Raw genomic sequence first — 17,738 nt, 5'->3', positions numbered from 1 at the left:
ATAATAATAACTGTAGATTTAAGATAGTTGAGTTGAAAGTTGTTTGTGGTTTACTCGACCTTAACGCAAGACCATTTTAACCTCGCAAAGTAAAATAATGCAAGTAAAAGCATCTTAGCAAATTAAGGTTAGGTTAAATATAGAATAATGAGAGTCCTCGCACAACTGATAACATAAACACTGACTCTATCACAGTCTAGTACGACAAACACACAGTCATCACAGTCTAGTACGACAAACACACAATCATAACAGTCTAGTACGACAAACACACAATCATCACAGTCTAGTACGACAAACACACAATCATCACAGTCTAGTACGACAAACACACAATCATCACAGTCTAGTACGACAAACACACAATCATCACAGTCTAGTACGACAAACACACAATCATCACAGTCTAGTACGACAAACACACAATCATCACAGTCTAGTACGACAAACACACAATCATCACAGCCTCACACACAATCACAACCTCGTATAATAAGTAAAACAATCAATCCTACAGTTTAGTACAGTTAAAGACTATACCCTTCCTGAGGGATGCACACACACACAGACACACACACACACACAGACACACACACACACACACACAGACACACACACACACAGACACACACACACACAGACACACACACACACACACACACACACACACACACCACGGGCCGTGTCCAAAACCATCACGGGCGAAGTGTAACAACATATCAACTTACCTGTAATTTAAGATTCTCTCGGCATTAGCTAGTGTGGGGGGGAGATTAACAGTAGTGGTAGTGATGACAGAACAAGATGTAATGGTGCTGGGAACTTGTAAACACATTGGTTGGTTTATTTTACAGTCAGGGTGTAGGTTTAGGGTAGAGACACACACACACACACACACACACATACTCACACACACACACACACACTCACACTTTTGTAAGAATGCTTGATGAAAACTGAGACTAGGAAAGGAACAGATTTTTCTCTGGTGTTAAATTAAAACCACGACACAGTGTTGACGATTTTACGGTGGTCAATGTTTGCTGTAAATTCCCGACCAAGTACAGTCACAGGTAAATAAACTGTATACATAACTTATACTGATGAATTTAACCTATGTATGTATGTATATCCTGCTTCATGTGGTAACTGGGTCGGCGGATGGGTGGAGTGGCTTGTCACCTTACCCAGCCTTCACCACCACCCACCCAATCAATATGTGTCATTCAGTGGCCAGCCTCCTGCCTCAGGCCAGTCTAAGCATGTGTCCGTTCCTGTATTTTACGATCACATGAAGATTAGGCACCCCAGCTTTTTCGCCTGATGATTAAATACCTATGGAAACCTAACCTAACCTAAACCTAACCTAAGTTGACTAGACCTAACCTATCCTATATCCTACTTCCCCCTAATGTAGCGTTAGAGCGTTTAAGTTTAATCATGGACTAGTGTGTGTTTGTGTGTGTGTGTTTTTATGTATGTATGTATATATATGTGTGTGTGTGTCTGTTTTATTTCCTAATACCCATTTCCTCTTACCCTTTGATGCCCACCTCTCCCTTCCCCCTCCCCCCCCGCTCCCTTTCCTCCCTTAGACGTTTCCCCTTAACCCTTCCCTTCCCCTCAGTGCCTGTAGGGGGGCCCGGATACCAGCAATGAGAGTAAATAGGTGGGGAGGGAAGGATATCAGAGTGAAGTGCCAGGAGGGAAGAATGGGAGAGGAAGAATGGGGGGTCGGGGAGAGGAAGAGGATAGGGGTCAGGGGAGGAGGGAAGAGGATAGGGGGTCGGGGAGGAGGAAGAGGATAGGGGGGTCGGGGGAGGAGGAAGGATAGGGGGTGGGAGGAGGAAAGGATGGGGGGTCGGGGAGGAGGAGAAGAGGATGGGGGTCGGGGTCAGGGAGGAGGAAGGGATGGGGGTCGGGGGAGGAGGAGATGGGGGTCGGGGAGGAGGAGGATAGGGGTCGGGGAGGAGGAGAGAGGATGGGGGTCAGGGGGAGGAGGAGAGAGGATGGGGTCAGGGAGGAGGAAGATGATGATGAGGAGAAAGATGATAGATGATGAGAATGAAGAAAAAGGAAGAACGAAGGAGGAGGAGGAGAAGGAAGAACAATGAAGAAGGAGGAGGATACTGCAGTAGTACCCGCAGATGAGCCACGACTCCTCCCCCCTGTTATGAGAGTATTGTGATGGTGGTGTTGAAGAGTGGCACCCTCAATTGGCACCCTCCTGGCACTCTCTTTTTTTTTGTCTATTTCCTCTTTATTTTCTGTTTTCCTGGCCATTATTCCTTTATCTCCTCTTTCTTCTCTTCCACCTCTACCTCTTTCGGTGCTTTTGTGTATGTGAAGAGAGAGAGAGATACCATCAGTGGACTATTTCCCTCTCCATATAGCCTCTTCAGTTGTGCATTTCCTTCATTAGTGTGTTTACGTATCATGCCAGGCTGGAGGTCACGGTTGTCTCCTTCGTGTCATGGACGTTAGAGTGCCATATGACACCCCCTGTACTTATTTGTATGACACCCTCTACACTTATATAATTGATTTAATCTGTCATAATCGACTTTTCTTAATGTTCCTTCCTTCCTTCCTTTCTTCCTTTCTCCTATATCTATCCTTCCTTCCTTTCTTTCTCCTTACCATCTATCCTTCCTTCCTTCTTCCTTCACCTGCTTCCACCTCCCGTTTCCCACCCATCCACCCCCACCCACCCACCCACCACCACCCACCCACCTTGTGTGTTGTCCAATGTACAGTATACTATAATGGCTCCTCTGCGCCTCTTAATGCCGCCACAGGAATCATTATCTTGGTGACGTTTCCTGTTCCCGTAGTCAACGTTTCGTAATTTTGTAAACAAGAGCACTCGATAAAACGTTTGTTCTCGTGGGTGTGTGTGTGTGTGTGTCGTAAACGGGTGTGAGAAGAGGGTGAGGGGAGAAGAGGTGAGGAAGAGGTGAGGGAAGAGAAGGAAAGAGGTGAGGGGGGGAAGGAGGGTGAAGGAAAGAGGATGAGGGAGGAAGGAGGTGAGAGGAAGAAGAAGGGGATGCAGGAAGGTAGAGAGTGAGGGGGCAGAGAAAGGAGTGAGGGGGGGAGGAAGAGGTTTTGGGTGGTTGTATTGTAGTTATTTGTGGTCAGGAAGGATATTGTATAATGTAAATGATTTCTATATCTCTGTCTGTCTGTCTGTCTGTCTGTCTATCTATCTATCTAGCTATCTATATCTATCCATCCTATCTATCTATCTATCTATCTATCTATCTCTCTATCTTTTCCTGTGTTGTGTGTGTGTCTCAGGTAGCCTCTAGTCGTCACTCTCACCCTCGCTAGTGTGTTAATTGCTGGTGGCCACGGACAGGTTTAAAAGTCACCCAGCAAGGCACGACATGCATCTTCCTCTTCTTCTTCCTCCTCTTCCTCCTCCTTCCTTCTCTCCTCCCTTTTCTGCCTCCTGCTCACTTTTCTCTTCCTTTCCCCTCCTTCATTTTCTTTTTCCTTTTCTTCCTTTTATTCTTCCCCATTATTTCTTTCCTCTTTCTCTCTTTCTTCCTCCTTCCTCTCTCTTCCTTCTCCTCCTTCCTTCTCCCTTTCCTTCTTCCTTCTCCTCCTCTCCCCTTTTTCGCTCTTTCCATTTTCCTCCAATTTTTATTCTTCTCTCTCCTCCTTACTCCTCTTTCCTGTTATTCCGCCTCCTCCTTCATCTTATTCCTCTAACTCCTCTCCGCTTCCTTCCTCCTCTCCTCCTTTCTATCTCCTTCTTTCTGTTTCTCCTGTTTTTCTTCATCTGTATTTTTTTACTTTTTCATATCTTATTTTATCTCTCAATTTCTTTATTTCTTTATTTTTTCTACCCTTTCTTTTCTTTGTTTCTGTCTATTTCTCTTTTTTCTATTACCTATTTTTACATTTCCTTATTTTTCCATAAACGCATTAATTCCTATTTTTAGAAGTTAATCCCCCTATTGGACTAGTAAACACTTGTACTGAGCCTGTGTTAATTATCTTCCCACCACTCGAGTCACCTACCACTTTCCTCCTCTACGCCTACTACTGTAAACTCTAACATATCTCCTCATATGATTTGACTTCATTATATTTATCACTGTAACCATTAACCTTGTCACTATACCCATTAACCATGTCCTACCATTCACCTTCCTTGTCACTATGCCATTAACCTTGTCACTATTTCGTTAACCTTGTCACTATACCATTAACCTTGTCACACCGGTCTGTAACGGTAAAGCCAGATTGTTACAGTTATTCTCGGAAGGTAACACAGGGTGAGTGTTGACGGGGGGGTGTTATAGTGTGTTGTGTGGGGAGAAGCCACAGGTACAGAGACGCGATGAGATAACAGTGGTGGTAAACAGGAGAGAGGAGGAGGGAGCAGTAGGGAGGTAGGGAGATGGAGGGAGGTGGGAGGGTGGCGGTGGGACAGGAGAGGAGCCTGATATCAACATGTTTACCTGTTGGTCGCTGTAAATACTTTGGTTCTTCCTTGTTCCAGGATACAAGAGGGTGCCACTTGCGGGGTTATTCTGAGTTGGAGGAAGGAGGGAGGACTAGGAAGGAAGAGCAGTGAGGAAGGAAGGGTGAGAAGGAAAGAGCAGTGGGGGGAGGGACAGAGTGAGAAGGAGAGCAGTGAGGGGGAGAGGAGAAGTGAGAAGAGCAGTGGAAGGAGGAGGGAGGTGAGAAGAGCAGTGAAGGAGGGAGGGACAGGGAGGACAACAAACTCAGGTGTCTTCAAGGAATCCCAAAGTCACATAAATCTCGCCCCGACCTTTGTGGGATGACGTCACGTGGACTGGCTGGCTGGTTAACTGGCTGACTGGTTAACTGGCTGGCTGGATCGATGACTGCTGGTTGGATGGATGGATGGTGGGCTGACTGACTGACTGACTGGATGGCTGGTTGACTGACTAGCTGAATGGATGGCTGTGACTGACTGACCTGATTAATTGACTAACTGACTGATTGACTGCAAGGGGGAGTCTGAAGGGTGGAGTGTTGGAGCGCGGAGGGGGGGGGAGAAGTTTGTCACTGCCGAGACTGTCTCCACCAGGGGCGTGATGAACGGCTCGGGAAGACGGTGTGGAGGATGGTGGAATTGTGGGGGTGACGTGGGACTTGTGTGTGTGTTTTAGCAAGACGTGTGTGTGTGTGTGTGTGTGTGTGTTTTAGCAAGACGTGTGTGTGTGTTTTAGCAAGACGTGTGTGTGTGTGTGTGTGTGTGTGTGTGTGTTTTAGCAAGACGTGTGTGTGTGTGTTTAGCCAATGGAACAGAGGAGTGTGGGAAGACTGGAATCACTAACACGACACAACAACACTGCGTGGAGATCACTTCCAGGATACTCGACACACTCTGGAAAATGGAATCCTGGAAAGAACATTACTTTTAACATATATTGTGGGAGAGGAGAGAGAGAGTCCTTGATACTGAAGACTAATGCAATATCTTTTAGTTGTCTGTGAAGGCGAAAGCGGAAGGAAGGTAGGGTGAGGGCGGCTTAAGTAGGATATACCCCTGAAGGAGGAGATAGTGGAGAGAGAGGGATTAATTATACAGCTCTTGGTTCCTGATGAAGGTGAAGAGGCAGTGTGGAGACTGGAAGGAGGCAGTGTGGAGGACTGGAGGAGAGAGGCAGTGTGGAGACAAAATGAAGGAAGAGTGGCAGTGTGGAGGAGACAGGAAGGGAGAGGCAGTGTGGAGAGACAGGAAGGAGAGAGAGAGGCAGTGTGGAGGAGACTGGAGGAGAGAGAGAGGAAGTGTGGAGGGCAGGGAAGGAGAGAGGAAGTGTGGAGGACAGGAGAAGAGGGCAGTATGGGGTGAGGGGTAACACACCACGGAATAGAACAAGCGATGTACAGTAAGAATGAGGCAGAAGTGTCTCTTGATAGTGGAGACAGACGGACAGACAGACAGATGAGAAGTTTCAGGTGGACAGAGACAGAGGAGGTAGATGGGAAGTTTCAGGTGGACAGAGACAGAGGAGGTAGATGGGAAGTTTCAGGTGGACAGAGACAGAGGAGGTAGATGGGAAGTTTCAGGTGGACAGAGAGAGAGAGAGCGATGGGAAGTGGCAGGTGGACAGAGAGATAAACTTGATAAGGCACCACCTGCTAGGTTGAGATGGTACAGCACTCAGCACCTCGAGAGAACCTGACAGTGTTGGTGGTGGCACTTGACAGGCAGTGAAAAGCCTGACCAGAGCTATACCCGTCAACTGTATAGACAGACCTACACTATAAGAATTATTTGACAGGGGGAGCTATAGATAGAAACAGGTTATCATTTAAGAGGGAAACTGTGGATTGCTTGGGATATTCCTGTCTGAATGATACTTTTTTTCACCATTTATCAGTTTTGTAACCTTGTTCTATGTTTTGTCATGACCTTTTCCCGTGATGATTGGTACAAGGTCACACCGTATAGCTGGCTAACACTTCTCTCATCTGACCCGGGTAAGCAAATAGACTTGTACTTTTTAGACCTATTGGGTTCGTTCTCCGAGGTACCCCCAGTCCACCCAGCTGTAAATAGGTCCCTGACACTACAGTTGGGGAAGTGAAGGCGGTCGAGTACAGTGCCGGACCACATGCTGCCTCCTTGTGTACCCAAACGAACCATTTTACTTCTACTTAAATTTCTCTTTAATTTCATTTAACTTATGAATTGTGCTTTCTTACATTTGCTGCACTTATCACCATTTGGATGTCGCTGCACAACTGAACTATTTTATTATGAAATATATATAATTGTGTGTGTGAATGCGCTCGTGCGTGTGGATGTTAGTCTTTGCGTGTGAATGTTAGTCTTTGTGTGTGTGGGTGTTAGTCTTTGTGTGTGTGTGTGTGTGTGTGTGTGTGGATGTTAGTCTTTGTGTGTGTGTGTGTGTGTGTGTGTGGATGTTGCTGTGTGTGTGTGTGTGTGTGTGTATGTTAGTCTTTGTGTGTGTGTGTGTGTATGTTAGTCTGTGTATGTGTGTGTGTATGTAGTCTTTGTGTGTGTGGGGGGTTTGTTGCCAGGACCGGTTTGTGAGATAACTGGGATGGGATAGGCGAGTCTGGTGGTGTGGTAGTGATGGTGGTGTGTTAGTGATGGTGGGTGGTAGTGGTGGTGTGGTGGGTGGTAGTGATGGTGGGTGGTAGTGGTGGTGTAGTGGGTGGTGGTAGTGGTGGTGTAGTGATGGTGTGTGGTAATGGTGGTGTAGTGGGTGGTGGTGTAGTGGGTGGTGGTAGTGGTGTAGTGGGTAGTGGTGTAGTGGACACGGTGCTGATCGATGGTAATGAAGGAGTGGAAATGAGTAGTGGTGGTGGGCGGGCTAAGGTGGTCATCACGATTGTGTGTGTGAGGGGTGGATGGTGGGCGGCGGTGGGTGGTAGGCTAGCTGGATCTCTCTGATATTAGTTTTTGGAGGTTGTTGCCTTGAGTGAGACCCTTCCCTCCTTCTCTCCTTCCCTCCCTCTCCTTCCCTCTTTCCTTCCTCCCTCACTTCTTCCTTCCCTCCCTCTCCTTTCTTTCCTTCATTCTCTCCCTTTCCCTTCCTTCCTTCCCTCTCCTCCTGTATTCTTTCCTCTCTTTCTTACTGCATTCCTTCCCTACCTCCCTTCCATTCATCACCAACCTTCTACCTTATCTCTTACCTGCATTACAACCTTCCCTCCCTCCCTCCTTCCCTCCCTCCTTCACCACACAACACGCACACATTCCCCCCTCTTCCACGTAGCTCTCTCTCTCTCTCTCTCTCTCTCTCTCTCTCTCTCTCTCTCTCTCTGAATAAGACTATACATATTTCCATCTCTCGTTTGCATAGTGTGTCCGAAGCAACGCTGTCATTGTTTACATACATAATGATAGTCTAGTAGTCTTGACCCTCCTGTGCATTGTGGTGTAGGTGGGTGTTGTTACCTGGTATATCTCTGTCATAGCGTGTTAAAACCTGTTTGGTTGCACTGTCTGCCTGGTGTGTGGCTGTGTGTGTGTCTGGCGGTGTGGGTGTGGCGGTGTGTGGGTGTGGCGGTGTGTGTGTGTGTGTGGCGGTGTGTGTGTGTGTGTGTGTGTGTGTGTGTTCTGGGTGTGGTGGTGTGGGTGGTGGTGTGTGTGTGTGTGTGTGTATGTGTGTGTGTGTTTGGCGGGTGTGTGGGTGTGGGTGTGGTGTGTGTGTGTGTGTGTGGTTGTGTTCTGGTGGGTGTGGTGTGTGGTGTGTGTGTGTGTGTGTGGCTGTGTGTGTGTCTGGCGGTGTGGGTGTGGCGGTGTGTGGGTGTGGCGGTGTGTGTGTGTGTGTGGAGAGTGAGGGAGGAAGGGAGAGAAGGGAGGGTAATGGGCATGGAAAGTTGTGAAGAGGAAGAGAGAGAGAGAGAGAGACACACCCCTAACTACCTAACCATCTGTTCCCAATGGCCAACCAATTATCATTAACCTGCTCGGAGGTCTTCAGGTCACAACCTAACCTACCATAACGTTAACAAACCTGGTCTAACTTAACTTAACTCAATGTAATGTAACCATAACCTTACGCTAACCTAACCTAACCTAACCCAACCTAACCTATTCCCCAGATAGCGTTAGAGCGTTTAAACATCAAGTAAAATAATCATGAGGGCTAAATTAACTTAAGAACCTTTGTTAATATTATACCTTTGTACCGAAGCTTGACTAAACCAGCTAAATGGGTTTTCCTTTATATCCAATTTCGTGGGTAATTGAACTCAGGAACCTTTGAGAATCCATCTTTTGAGTCTTAGCTTATGTGAGCCAATGAGATGAGACTCTTAGCCCTACGAGTTAAGGTCATTTAACTTTGGAACCTTTGAGAATCCAATTATAGATTTTCCCCGTTAATTTCCGTACGTAGTTAACACATTGATTTGTTTTTGCTCCAGCGAGGAAATGGGTTGACGGCCTGAGTCCTTCCGGGTGTTTTCCTCTCATTATGAATTATTAAGCATTATTATTGACTGTTTCCCTCTTTATAATGTTCTTTATCATTATTATTATCAGATATGTAATTATTTACTAAAATTAATTTAAATCTTGTCCGAGAAAAATATACCAGTTATTATATATCTATTTAATTGATATATTTGTCTATTTCATATTGATTTATATATGTATTCTTTCATTAATTCATTTCTTTATTTTTTGTGTGTGTTAAATTTGCCGCCATTTTTTTTTTATATATATATAAATTGGTATTTTATATTTGAACTGTACAGAACGGTTGAAATAATGCTAGGAAGCGTTAACATTATAAAACGTTAAAAGTATCATCCCCGTAGTGAAGGGATTAAGGAAAGCTGTCTCCCAGGCTTTGGTGTAATAATATAATTTATGGTCATCACTTAAAAATGGGACGCGAGGGAGAACATTTTGAAGTTTATTGTCAGTGGAACATTTATTTGTTTTGCATAAAGTACATTTTAAATTGGGATTCAAAACAGATATATACCGGTATATATTTAGCCTTTGGTTGATTGGTTGATTGACTGAATGATTGATTGGTTAGTTGATTGGGTAAAAATCGTCAAATAAATTCATGTTGAACTGGGTGATCAAATTTCTAACGACACTTCGCAGCATCTACTTGTGGGTAAAGATAGGTATTGATTGTAAATTATATCAGACTAAATATCTGAAAAATTACTGTAATATAAAGAAAAATCTCAAGTTAATATAATGTTAAAATCCCCCAATATCTTCTTTCGCTACGTGACCCCTCGAGTATAGATGCCAGGTAGTGTGTAGAGATTTTATTTTTTTGTAACTACATAAAATATAGACATACAAACAATGGTAAACAATATGTCTATTCAAATAAGGGGTGGATACATACAATGACAAACAATATCTAGTCCAAGAAGCCGTTGAAATACTGGCGCCAAAAGAGACCATTGAAAAAGAAGTAACCAGAAAAAAAAATATTTGTTTTGTTCGTAAATTGCTGGACCGTATATCACTGAACACTGTCCATTTTCCCCCCATTTAATATGATTTGTAGGACAGTGTTTTGTTAGTGCTTGAAAGAACTTGCCCCAGAGTTATTAACGTATAATGCTTGGCTTGGCTGGCTGCGTTTTGTAGGCGACTGAGATGGTTTGTGTGTGTGGTGTTCCCGCGTCCTGTTGCTAAAATCTTTGTACCAGTATTATTCTTCATAATTAAAACTGAATCATTGTATTTAACTAATTTAAGGTTAATTATGATGTCAACTTCAATATAGGGATTACTTGAGGATTAGCCACAGCTTATTTTACCCTGAGGGGTTAGGTTAGTTTTAGGTTGCTTAATCTTAAAGTGAAATAAGTTGAGGTGGGCTAAGCTTAAGGTGATCTTAAAATAACAGCAAAATTACTCTTGAGACTAACCAATTTTACTTAGTATCACCTTGTAGACAAAATTATGGTAGAATCTTTTGAAAAATATTCTCTACCAGAATTTGGTCTCCTAACTATACTATGTAAATTATATAGCCTAAGGTAGTGTTTCATTTTCAGTGATTTTGTTGCTAATTTTCGAACATTAATCTTATGTTTCAGCTCAAGTCAACCAGTTTTAGGGACATTTTTACATCTTCAAGTACGAGGATTATTGGCGTTTCATTCTATACTCAACTTTTTGGTTTCGTTAAGTGAGCCCAATAACCGTATCGCCTGACTGACTGCTCCATACTACCCGCCACATGTATTATATTTTTATCTCCCGCACTACTCCTTGTGTGCACTACCAGGCGCATGATCCGGCCCGCACACAGATATGGTAATTTATTTATTTTTTGTTTTTTGAGCAGTTAGTCATGACGCCATTTTCCTCTCTGGGGGTTGGCGACCACGGCCCACTATTACGGTACCCAAAACTTCTCCGCTGGATACATAAATTGGTATCACTCGCCTCCATAGTGACTGTTTTCCCCTGGTCCTCCTACCCTTCACTTTAACCCTTCGATAACTCTACCATTATCTCCTTATCCTTAATTATATGGCCAAAGTATCTCATTTTTCCTCCAGCGTAATTACTAATCCATTATTTTAATCAACTTGGTTTTGCTTTCATATACAGAATAATATCTCCGTCTTATCTAAACACTGAATAAAGTCTTTCCTATATATCTATCTATTTATCTGTCTGTCTGTCTTTACAATTCCGCCGTACATAATGCAAGCTTCCTAAACCTTCATCATTGTATCATCATTATTTCGCTTTTTGAGTTCACATTGCAAAGAACCTCACCACGTTGACGTCCCCACAGGGTGAAGTCTCTGTTTAAGGAAGGTTTTATGATAATGAAAGTCGAGTATCGGCAATTAAACTCCCCCACCCGAGGATGTATCATGGGGGAGGGTGGGTGACTTGCGTGCGTGGCCAGAGCTCGTTTGGTTGGGGGAGGGGCAAGGGGAGGAGGGGATAGTTGGGATGTTGGTGGGAGAGGGCGTGTTTGGTGTGGCGGTGTTGGTGGGGGAAGGGTGGTGTTTGGTGGGTGGGGAAGGGTGGTGTTTGGTGGGTGGGCGGTGTTGGTGGGAAGGGTGGTGTTTGGGGAGGGCGGTGTTGGTGGGGAAGGTGGTGTTTGGTGGTGGGTGGGGAAGGGTGGTGTTTGGTGGGTGGGGGCGGTGTTGGTGGGGGGTGGTGTTTGGTGGGTGGGGCGGTAGGGGAAGGGTGGTGTTTTAGGGGTTGGGAGGAAGGGGGTTGTGGAAAGGGAATGATTTTATGGGTGGGGGAAGGAAGGGGGTGTTGGTGGGGGAGGGGTACTGGAGCAGGCTAGCTATCGTGACGTCTTATTGTCATATTTTTGTTCATAAATCATGCAAGGTAAAGACTTTTAAAATATTGTTTATTTGTTGATTTTTTGTCCGTAAAACCGTACCACTAAGCTCACGAACGTTGCTACAGTGGAGGGTGCAGGGAATTTTTTTTGAGGGTGGGAAAAAATCGTAATACTGTATTTCCCTAAAATTTAAAAGGTTTCCGCTAGATTTTTCAGTTGGGAGAGGATAAAAATATTTCCCTAAATTAATCGGTTATTTCCCCTAGATTTTATTTCAAGAAGAGTTAAAAACGACATAAATATTTCCCCCAAAAATATCAGTAATTTTTCTTCGATTTTCTATTTCAGGGAGAGGGGCTGGAGGCAGAAATACATCCCCAAGAATATTAAGAAATATTCCTAGATTTCTCAGGGGAGGAGGTCAAAGACTTTTATGATAATTTCCCTGATATTAAAAAAAAAGAGAAAAATTCCCCAGATTTTCCCCCAAGAACCAAAGACAATAATATTCCCTCTAAAACAAACAATGATTTATCTTAAGATATATTAAAGAAATTGTCAGGGAGGGGGCAGTTGAAATTCCGGCCAAAACAAAATATTTCAGTATTATGTCGCCTTCACTTGCAGGGCCCAGCAGTAGCGGTGGGAAGTTACGTGTGTACAGGTTGTGTGTATAACATTACTGTGCCCGCTGTACCACAACTCTTAGTTTCTTACAAAATATCTACAAAGTTTTTCTCTCTCTCTCTCTCTCACTCTGTCTTTCTCTTTCTCTCTTCTTTATTTCTTTCTCTCTGGTGCCCCCATTCATCGTGTTGACTTAGTTTAATTTACCACTTTCAATGTACAGTAATTGCGTCTCTCTCTCTCTCTCTCTCTCTCTCTCTCTCTCTCTCTCTCTCTCTCTCTCTCACTAGATACGTTATTTGTTAGGTTAGCTTAAAGTAGCGGTGCGTCTGTCTGTAATCGTTAATGTATCAACACAGGAACCCAATAATTTGTTGTCTGCCACTTTGTCCTTAAAGGTGATAAGGTAGTCTGATAGGTGTTATTGTTGGTGGTGGAATAATCGGGAAATTCATTTTGTTCGGTGTTTCGAAGGTTCTTTAGTGTGAAGGATTATGGGTTCGAAGTTTCATTGGTTCGAAGGTTCGTTGGTTTGAAGGTTCATTGCTTCGAAAGTTCATTGGTTCGGAGGTTCATTGGTTCAAAGGTTGGATTTGAAACGTTAGATCTTTGGACCAGTAACCTTTCGAATCCATGAATTTTCGAACCCATGAACTTCCGAAGCAATGAACCTCCGAACCGATGAACTTTCAAATCAACGAATCATCAGAACACACAATTGTAACCAAATTATCAAATAATTAACCGACGTAATAAATATTGATTTATAGACCGTACCATTCCTGACATTAATTAATTAGTTAAAATTATAGATAGATAACGTTATTCTGACACTGTAATTACCACTTCAATAACGATGGAACTACCGGTGACCAAGTAACGTATGATTTGTCATATATTCCCTGTAGGGCAAAAATTAATTAGGGATATTTGGTGGGGAAAATTGTTATGGTTGGCAAGGCTTTGTTGTCCCGTCTCTCTGTCTGGTCTGGTGGTGGTGTGTCTGACTGGCTGGCTGGCTGGCTGGGAAACTGACCAGTAATCCGACGGACTGACTGGTCATTATACTGACAAATTGAGTAGCTAGTGAACTTGTCTGACTGATTGGTTCACACGGGAGACCGGCTTGTTACTCTGGTATGTTTGGTTCATTAATAATTATCCTGAACTGGTTTCACTGACTGGGGGAGGAAGTCACTGAGGCTTATGGCTGTCTCTTTTGACTGGATCGACTGTTGGTCTTTTTAACTAATTTTCAGACTGGGTTAGTTGATGACTTGTGACTGGTTGGTTGTATCAGTCGTTGGCCTTTTAGACTGGCTGGCCATATTAACAGTTGGCCTTTTAGACTGGCTGGTCATATCAACAGTTGACCTTTTAGATTGGCTGGCCATATCAACAATTGGCCTTTTAGACTGGCTGGTCACATCAACAGTTGGCCTTTTAGACTGGCTAGCCATATCAACAGTTGGCCTTTTAGATTGGCTGGCCATATCAACAGTTGGCCTTTTAGACTGGCTGGCCATATCAACAGTTGGCCTTTTAGACTGGCTGGCCATATCAACAGTTGGCCTTTTAGACTGGCTGGCCATATCAACAGTTGGGACTGGCCATATCAACAGTTGGCCTTTTAGACTGGCTGGCCATATTAACAGTTGGCCTTTTAGACTGGCTGGTCATATCAACAGTTGACCTTTTAGATTGGCTGGCCATATCAACAATTGGCCTTTTAGACTGGCTGGTCACATCAACAGTTGGCCTTTTAGACTGGCTAGCCATATCAACAGTTGGCCTTTTAGATTGGCTGGCCATATCAACAGTTGGCCTTTTAGACTGGCTGGTCATATCAACAGTTGGCCTTGTAGACTGGCTGGCCATATAAACAGTTGGCCTTTTAGATTGGCTGGCCATATCAACAGTTGGCCTTTTAGACTGGCTGGCCATATCAACAGTTGACCTTTTAGACTGGCTGGTCACATCAACAGTTGGCCTTTTGTGTCAGCATTTTCACAGATCTAGCGTTGGCCCTTGCAACAGAATAATAAACTAGTTTACTGGTTGTTTACTTGGATTGTTAAAGTGGATTATTGACTATAACTAATTGATAAGGGCGAATTACTCGTTATAACTGGTTAGTAGTGGGAGCAAGACCTTGAGAGAGGAGGTGGGCGGGAACCAGCACACGCATTGCGGCAGTCAACTGTGCTGTACCGACCGACTGACGACTGGGGATGTGTGTGAGACCTTGAACTGACTCGCTTCCTGTGTGTTCAGTAGCACAGCCTGGAATGTGTCGGTGGAGGGGAAATATGTGTTATTTTTATTGTTGATGACTAGTGTAATTACGAACCTAGAATAACCTGTATGCGCTTAACGAGCAATGGTGAGGCGCAGTAATACATAACATCAATAACATATAACCTCTTTTGTTTATTGATTTAACAATAATCCAACAAGATAATAGTACCGTTACATAAGGGATTCAATACCCCGAGGAATGGTACAGAATTTGAAGTTAGTTTACTCAAGGATAATGGTTATGTCGACTCACCATCTCTTCCTGGAACCAGCGAGGCTCACTCATCCAACATTGCGATATAGTAACATTACATTAGCCAGGGATTAAACTGGGAAGCGGGGAGAGCAAGAATTTAATTTGGGATCACTTGAAGATTAACACCCCCAAACTTATTCCACCTTACGATTAACCATGCGAACTTAATCTAACCTACCCCCCCCCCTCCCCACACAGGTAGCGTTAGGGCGTTTAGTTTAATCGTCAGGTGTTGTAGATCTCCAACCTTGACACTGAACAGGTATATGTTGAGCCTCGTCTTAAAACCTGCAGATATTTTACATTGTTGAGTGGAAATATGAAATGTTTTACTGTACTATATTTAGAATGATGTTTAGTTGTATAGTTATGAGGCCATTGTTTAAGTAATATAAAAGTTTACAGTATTTTAAGACAACATATCTCTGTAACTGATGCGTAATTTCATAATTTTGGTGCGGTGATTTGGATCCACAACGAAGGTGAATTTTTATGCACAGTCTTAACGATAACAAATCCTTTTTTTTTTATAATGGAATTTTTTTAGCAGTAGTGGAATGATAAGTATAAGTGCGACTAGAATTTCATTAGGTATTATGTATAACGTCTTGAATAGTGGTAAGTTACGAGGCTGTGGGAAAGTTAGCAGTTGGTCGCTATGGCTGTACAGTACTGGGCTTGGCTTTTTTGATGGTTGTGTAATTAAAACACTGACTCCAGGGAACAAAACCTCGGGGAACAAAGACTGGTAAAACAGTCGCCCTAAATAATGTACCGGCTTAAAAAAGAAAGAAAAAAAAATACTCTTTATAACCTAGATGAATTGAGGTCTAACCTAACAAAGCTACAATAGTTACACCAAGGCACAACCGTTGCTTTTTTTTTCCCCAAATTATTCATTTTAAGGCTGCTTTTATGCTTGTCAGTTTTCTCCGATGGTTATACAAATGTTGGAAAATTGTAAACCTAACCTCGCCTGAATCTAACCTAACCTAGCCGGAACCTAACCCAACCTAGCCTAACCTAACTTAACCTTTACCTTAATCTAACTTAATTGAGGCTCTTTAAAATATGTGTCTATATCTAATACTTTTTCCAAATCAATATTGTTACTTTTCTTCCCCGGACACCGACCCTACTACCGGCAGAGCTGTGTCAACAAAGTACACTGACCCTTCCTTCCTGTTGACATGAGATAAAGTTAGAGGTGTCATGTTTTCCCGGCATATAGTATAAGGTGTGGGACGGACGCACCTAGACGGAGGTAACAAAAATCAATGTGTGTGGGCGCCTGACCGTCTCTACGAAATGGCATAGTCTGGTCTGCTTGCCCAGCCCCGCACTGCAGACGAAATACAACTCTTTGGTCCTTGTGCTCACAATAGAATGACAATACGACTTTTTCGCCATAAATGCACGAGTTATTACCGTGTAGTTTGTGAATTTATGGTGTAATTGTGTAGGGTTTTTTTTTCATGGTGATTTCGTTAGGTAGTAGCATGTAATAACAGTCGTAAAAGACACCGGTAATTGACAAGATCACTATCACAGTTATTTACCATCATGGCGACTGCAGTATCAGGTATTTCTTTTAAAACAGGCTGAATATATTAGTAAAACCCATTTTATCTCTTTATTTTACCTAACTTAACTCAAACCTACACCGAAGTCGTTTTAATAAGTTACAACGGATGTGAAGAATTATGGTTGTGCTGGAAATAAAAACATACAGTACACAAAGGACTTAAGAGACCTAGGCAAACACTGGCAAACGTCAAGGGACTTTATAAACACCCTGTATAAGCAATCTAGGTAGTGAAGTAATGGCGATGTTCTCGGCAGAGTTTGACCTTTGAAGACTGGCTGAGGGAAGTTTGCACGTCGTCTGCTGGAGGTTTAATAGTGAAGGTAACAGGGAGCCAGGGTGAGCGTGTCATGGTCTGCCCTTGAATTAGAGATTAAAGGCGGCAAAATCTGCACCATTCCGGATGTTCCTTTGTTGAAAAGTTTATATACCGTGTGTAGTTTAAGGCTGTTATTGTTATTATTATTGTTGCTGTTGTTTAAATGTACCGGTATATTGTATACATGTATTCTCTCTCTCTCTCTCTGTGTTGCTGTATTACGTTTTGGGTCAGGAATCACTTACTGTTGTGATGTTTTGAGTAAATTGTTGATAAGATTGAATATGTGAGTCTGGTGTAGCGGTGTTTCGCTGTATTATGTGGGTGTGGTTTTGTCGAAAGAGGTGAGATGCTTTTAACAAGTAGTAATTGTTGTGGTTTTTCATGTGTGGTTTCAACTAAGTACACGTGTTGGTTTTTTTTTTCTTCACGTCAGTATAATTAGTTTATTCTAGCTGGAGTACAAAACCAGGTGGTGTGGTTTTGATAATGAGTGTATCAGGAGGTGGGTGAGGGTGTCGTCGCTTACTGCCTCCATGATAGGTGGTTGTCATGCCACACTCACCTCACCCACCACCATCAGCCACCACCAAGTACTCCACGCCTCGGGCCACTGCGCATGAGGGCGGTATGTCATGCATCGATACTTTAATTTATTTATTTTTTATGAAGGAGTCAAGATAGGGCGTAAATATCGATAAAATAACAAGTTTTTTTTTAATTTGCATAATGGTGGTGATATTAATATATGTGGTAGTTTGTTTTATAATTAGTCAAGAAAATATAGATTGTTTAGGTTCATATCCTTTCAAGGGACATATAACTTGTACGGATATTATAGAGGAAAATTAAAGTAGTTTGTTCTAGTCTTAGGTTCAGGGAAGGTGTTGA

At 43.2% G+C, this 17,738-nt stretch overlaps 2 protein-coding genes across 2 annotated transcripts; both read right to left on the bottom strand.

Moving 5' to 3' along the window:
* Window positions 1-13,654: 13,654 nt before the first annotated feature.
* On the bottom strand, window positions 13,655-13,981 carry LOC121854437 (salivary glue protein Sgs-3-like). The gene has a single exon (XM_042349108.1). It carries the CDS (start codon window positions 13,979-13,981, stop codon window positions 13,655-13,657), a length of 327 nt encoding a protein of 108 aa, XP_042205042.1.
* Window position 13,982: 1 nt separating this feature from the next.
* Window positions 13,983-14,333, bottom strand: LOC121854436 (salivary glue protein Sgs-3-like). Its single transcript, XM_042349107.1, has one exon. The coding sequence runs from the start codon at window positions 14,331-14,333 to the stop codon at window positions 13,983-13,985; it is 351 nt and encodes a 116-aa protein (XP_042205041.1).
* Window positions 14,334-17,738: the final 3,405 nt, after the last annotated feature.

This window comes from Homarus americanus, unplaced genomic scaffold (genome assembly GCF_018991925.1).
Source record: "Homarus americanus isolate GMGI-L3 unplaced genomic scaffold, GMGI_Hamer_2.0 scaffold54443, whole genome shotgun sequence".
Taxonomy (NCBI): Eukaryota; Metazoa; Arthropoda; class Malacostraca; order Decapoda; family Nephropidae; genus Homarus; species Homarus americanus.
This window is presented reverse-complemented; position numbering and strand designations above follow the sequence as displayed.